This window comes from Myotis davidii, unplaced genomic scaffold, assembly GCF_000327345.1.
Source record: "Myotis davidii unplaced genomic scaffold, ASM32734v1 scaffold271, whole genome shotgun sequence".
Taxonomy (NCBI): domain Eukaryota; kingdom Metazoa; phylum Chordata; class Mammalia; order Chiroptera; family Vespertilionidae; genus Myotis; species Myotis davidii.
In genome coordinates, this window is record NW_006284839.1 from 2,377,634 (window position 1) to 2,383,633 (window position 6,000).

General features: G+C 36.5%; 1 protein-coding gene across 4 annotated transcripts in view; it reads right to left on the bottom strand.

Annotated features, from left to right (window-relative positions):
- PCGF5 (polycomb group ring finger 5) overlaps positions 1-6,000 on the bottom strand; it is a 61,804-nt gene that overhangs the window by 31,307 nt on the left and 24,497 nt on the right. For 3 of the 4 annotated variants that reach the window (XM_015558063.1, XM_006755098.2, XM_006755097.2), the window contains exons 2-4: positions 4,356-4,452; positions 604-659; positions 430-489 (exon numbers count right to left, since the gene is read on the bottom strand). In XM_015558063.1, the coding sequence (XP_015413549.1) occupies positions 430-489; positions 604-659; positions 4,356-4,452 (213 nt within the window). The remainder of the gene's footprint in view (positions 1-429; positions 490-603; positions 660-4,355; positions 4,453-6,000) is intronic. The other variant, XM_015558057.1, reaches the window with a different exon arrangement.

The following is a 6,000-nucleotide window of genomic DNA, read 5'->3' on the forward strand; positions in this document are numbered from 1 at the left end:
ATATATAAAAATTTGTATCACTTGAGCTCCACCTATGAAAACTTCATTCCAAGATCCCCTTGCTATGCTGTCAGCCACATCTCAGTTACCTCTTCTATTCAAATGTACAAACTAAAACAGAATCCCTCACTGTTTAGTTGCAGGCTATAGCTCTTTCTTTTCTTCAGTTTGCATTATTTGCTGGAGAGCTAAAGGAATCAGTAGTCGGTTTTCTGTCTTATCTCCTTTTTCTCTTCCCAAAGTTCAATTTCCAATTACCTTTAACTGGAGTGATCTCATGATTTTACATGAAAGGTTCATAATATAAGTAAAAGAGTACATGAATTCTGTACAGTAGACACTTGAACTTGAAGAGAGATATTAGTTGACCAAAGCTATAGAAAGCTAATTTGTGAGAAGCTATCAGATACAAATATAAGAAAAAGTCACCTTGTCCATTTTCTTGAGGCTTATTTTTCTTCCAAAACTCAGATTCACGCTCAAGTTCTTCTAATTTAAAAGAAAAAAGAAGTATAAAAATAATAGAAATAGTCATGAAATGTGTAATAGAAATATTAATTTCATAAAACACAGAATTCTGCAAGAAGCCAAAGAGTAACTTACGTTCTCGTAGTCCAGGGACCAGTTTAAATATGATTTCCTCTAATGTATTATCCAACCTTCCAAAGGGGAAAAGAGAATAAAGGAACAATGAAGATATCAAAATCCAATACATAAGCAGCTGGGGATCTCTATCTTATATGTATTGCAAATGTAGAGCATGCAGTTTCAGCACATCTACTCCACCAAACTCCTCTGCACGCGGAGCACACCGATTTCTAGCCTTTCCCACGTGGTAGTTGATAACAAAAACAGTCCTAGTCCCCGGCTCTCTCTACATCCACACCAGTGGTTCCCAACCTTTTCTGGCCATGCTTCCCCTGTGACATATAATTCTTAGAGTTCAAAAAACTCCTGTTCACGTGGAGGAAGCCTAAAAGGCCACTAACTTGGTCTAAACAAGCTTCCAAAGGACATGGAATCCATGAAAGAGAAAAATAAAAGAATGACAGGACAGCTGAAATACTGAGGAAGAAATCACTAAGAAATTGTTAAAAAAAATAATATGAAGTGATATGAAATGCATAAATGTCACAATATTTATATACTGTATATAAGGCCCCTAGAACCTAAGAAATGCAAAAAATTCACTGTTAGTAACTCATTCTCGAATTGTCCCCCTTGTGGGGCGTGTGCCCCATGTGAGAACCACTGATCTACATCCACTGAACATGACTCAGACTCCATCCCTTAATCAAGGGAGGAATTCTAACTCCTCATCCCAAGAATATGGGCAGGCCTTGAAATATGCGTGAAATATGACACTGTGCTTAGTCCTGAGCCCAAACCTAAAGAGGCACTACATGCTTTTGTTATGCTCCCTCTCTCTCAGAATCCTGCCAACCATGAGAACAAGTCTGGAGGGTGAGGCACCATGTATAAGAGAACCCTGCTAAGGCCATTTCAGACTAGGTCACTGAGCCCGTCCCCAATCTGAGAGGCTGCTCTGCTGATCCGAGCTGGTTCTACCTATCCAGTCAACTGCAGCACCATGAGCGAGTGCAGCCAAGACCAGAAGAACCACCTACATCTGTGAAGTGCAGAACTGTGAGGAATAAGGAATGCCTTTTTTTTTTTAAAGGGTGGTTGGTTTTGCAGCAATAGTTGATATATTCACTCTCAAAATCTCTATTACAACTCTGGCTCTTTCCTATAAAGGAAATAATCTCCATTTTTCTCTCCTGAGAAATTTAGACCATTTTGTCGTTCTATCTCAGTGATGGCGAACCTATGACACGCGTGTCAGAGGTGACATGCGAACTCATTTTTTTGGTTGATTTTTCTTTGTTAAATGGCATTTAAATATATAAAATAAATATCAAAAATATAAATCTTTGTTTTACTATAGTTGCAAATATCAGAAAATTTCTATATGTGACACGGCACCGGAGTTAAGGTTTTTCAAAATGCTGACATGCCGAGCTCAAAAGGTTCGCCATCACTGTTCTATCTTCCTAGATAAAAAAAAAAAAAAAGTAAATATTTATCTTGACATTATTTTAGTTTTTTCCTGATGAGAGTGTAACCCTTCCTTTTCATTTCTTTACTCTCGTTCTCTTGCTCCCAGAACATCCTTTTCTCTCTTCATACCTTCATCCTGCTCAGCAGCATTTCAGCAGCATTACTCTTCTCTAACTACAAACATTTATACTTTCCTTGCATCTTAAAAAATCCAACCTTTATAGCAAGCTGTTAGCTGTTTTTCAATTGGAAAAACTTTGAAAGCAAAATGGACATTATTTGTCACATACTCTGTGTTTTGCTGTTTCCCCAAATTATCCATAACTGCCAATTAAACAGGTTTAAAAATTATTTTAGAATTAAAGTTTAATATGTTTAAATTATTTTTTAAAGTCATTTTTCTCCTGTATTGCTCTGCAGCAGTTTGATAGGGTTGTCTAAAACTGCTCCTTTCAGGAAAGAACAATTGGGTTTTCTTTTTTTCTGTCTCCTCTTTCTTGGTCCCTAAGTATTTTTCTTTTCCAATGCTCTGCTCTCTTGACCTTTTCAGTAGGCTTTTGTGACCTCATATAAGACAAAAGCTTTTACATATATTCACACACACACACACACAAACTACATCTCTGCTGAGCGTAAGTGCCACATTTCCAACAGATGCTTAATATCTCAAGCACCTCCTTTTGTTCATCTATGTCAACACTGTCTTATCCATCCTCCAACAAAACACTGAATAACACTGTCATACTTTTCAAAAATTAAATTTAGAAATGAGACCAAAGGCTCAAAATGCAAGAATTATCTTAATACATGCACATACCTCTCCCCACCCCTTGATTCACACATTTAAGTCACTATGCTTCACCAACAGTTTCTTCTCGATATTTCCCCCGTATAGTCTTTTCATGCTTCCCACCCTTCTACTTCCTTAATTACCACAGTATTTAGAGGACAGTATACACCTATTTTCCTTTAACTTGACATGCTCATAATGAGCATGTCATAATGTCAAATTAATGCTTAAGGAAGATTCACCATTTGCTTTGCTCAAGAACCAATTTCTTCCCACCACTTGGCTTCAAGTGTTTTTATAACTTGAGTCTAACCTACAAACCATAACTGGTGTTATTCTCTTATTTCTCTTCCCTAGCCAACAGGCCTATTCAGTTTCCCATAAGAATGCCTTGTCTTTTTGCAATCTGTTTCCCTCATGTTCTTTATCCTGGCTCAATTATTCTTTTCCTACTCTCCACCCAAACCACTGTTACCTTATTCTTCAAGACTTAACTCAAATACTAATTTGTTCACAAAGTTCCCCTGACCACTTAATGGTAATATTTAAAAAGTAGCATTTCTCTTCTTAATTTAATATTTTCACCAAAGTTATATATATGTGCAATTTCTCATCCTGACTCCTACAACCCCAGAGGCACCACTTTCAAATCCAACCAGTTTCTTCTAATATTTACTATTAGCAAGTCAGAGGTAGGGCCTGAGAACTGCCATTTCTAACAAGAGACTCATAGTTTGGGGACCATGCTTTGAAAACCACTGGGCTAAACATTTATCTGTAGATAAATTACTCCAACTACAGTTTCTAAAATAGAAAAAACAAGTCTAAAATCTAAGACTTGCAAATCCAAATTCAATGAAATGATGGCAAACATCACACAGAAATGAACATTGCAAAAGGCTACGAATATCTAGTACTGTTTTTAGATGTGTACTTCCTTAAGATCCCACAGTTAATCTGTGATAGAGCTATGGTAAAAACAGTGGGGGAAAAATAAGTTTAGTGGTAAGGACACCTGGTTTGAAGCTGGGAAATGGTATTTGAGTTTGCTGAGACCTTAGGCAAAGTCATGGTAAATTTCAATTTTCTAAACTGGAAAAAAGGGTTTGGATTAGGATCTTACAAACCACTTCCGGCTTTAAAAATATATGATTATACTTAAGTAAATGGCAGTCATTTTTAAAATTCTGAGTTTTAAAAAATTTAATAGTACCAAGATTAGTCTACCTCACTATTAGGTCTGCTCTCTTTCTACTGCCATGTAGTTCAACAAAAGTGCTATGTTGTGTAGAATATTAAAATACTGAAGCAAAACTACAACTAAAGTAACTCTGAGAGCCTGAAATAAAGTTATAATTTTAATTTGGAAATGTATTTCTTAAATATTTAATAGGTACAGTCGTATTTTTCTATTTCTTCTTAAAATCTGTATTAATTGAACCAAGGTGCCAACAAATATTACAATGCATAATAAAAATTATTAAGCGTTTACGTATTTACTTACCTCAACATTTCTAATGGATTTGTCTCATGAACCTGGTTGCCACACCTGGGACAATCATTGCTATCTTCAAAGTGCTGAACAATACAAGTCTTACAGACTAAGAAGAAAGAAGGTGTTAGGTTAAAATGCATCATTTAAACTGAATGTAATTAGAAATAGTCCTTAAAAATTACCTACTATAGGTAGAGTACTATTCTTTAACCAAACTTTATAAAACCTTAAAATTGTAACACTGGAAAAAACCCAACTGAAATAAAGCCTGCTGTCACAATATAAAAAGTTTATACCATTTTGTTGTTTTTCTTAAGGTAAAAACCTCATTTTGGTCCTACTTCTTTAACTGAATTTACTTCTTTTGCTAGAAATATATTTGAATGCAAAATAAATATTTCTTAAAAGAAGTTGTGAGTTTTCAACATGTTTGGATTGCTTTTCATTAGCAGGGTGCTCCTGGAACAAAGCAGGAATTACAAGGGAACTTCTGGTCTTTGTGGAGCATGAGGGCCAGCGCTCACAGATCCCATGATTCCATGGAGCACAAAAAACATGGCAGTGGCATCAAGTTGGCACAAAGGCACGAGAGGCAAAGTGAAAGAATGACTGCAAAACTGACAGGGAAAATTAAGATTTTTAAATAAAGATTCTAAACTAAGATAACAGAAATATGACTTGTGGATTTTTTTTTTTACCACAAACCTATATATATATGCCTACATTTCCTCCAAATAATACTAATCTCTCTCACCTTTCCCTAAGCTTCTATTACCTACTATGCCAACTATCTTCCCCAAAAACCTTAGACAAACTATTAAAAATCTTCACTCACTTTCCTATCCTAATACTGCCACCTCCATTTCACTAACCTTTATAATCTGAAAATACAGATAGGCTCCCCGAACCCCTACTTTACAACTCCATTACAAAAGATTCCTTTTTCCACTGCTCATGTCCCACACTGTTTAAAAGAAGTAAAAGTTTAAATGACTGAGCAAGAGTAAACTAAAGGATTCCTACCACTGAGATTAGGTCTGAAAAGTTCAAGCAAATTACATATACTATTAGAGCAACAATGGTCAGGGAAGAATTCTACTGGGTATCTAACTTTAAAATCATTAATACATATAGAGAATATCTTGGCACTTCTTTTCATTGATTCAAGGAACGTTTATGGAGGGCCAGACATTGTACTAGGAGCTGGGGTGCAGGAGTAAACAAAATTCATACCCTTATGGAGCTTATATTCTATTTGAGAAGACAATCTACACTAATAAAAGAGAAACATGGTAATTGGCGTACGAACGCTACCCTTTTCATTGGCTAATCAGCTAGATATGCAAATTAACGGTCAGCCAAGATGGCGGCCGGCAGCCAGGCAGCTTGAAACTAACATGAGGCCTGCTTGCTTCAGTGACGGAGGAAACCAACGTTCCCTGCCTGCGTTCCCTGCCTGCGGCTGCAGGCCTCTGAGCCGGCAGTTTGAAACATTTTCACAAATATCACCTGGCTTCAGCCAGCAGATTTGCAACATTGTATGCAAAGGCCAGAAACCTACTTTCAGCCACGGAGGCCTAAGAGCTGGAGCCAAGCCTCAAGCTAAAGCTGGCCCAGAATAAAAAAAAAAAAAAGAAAAAGAAAAAAAGGAGCA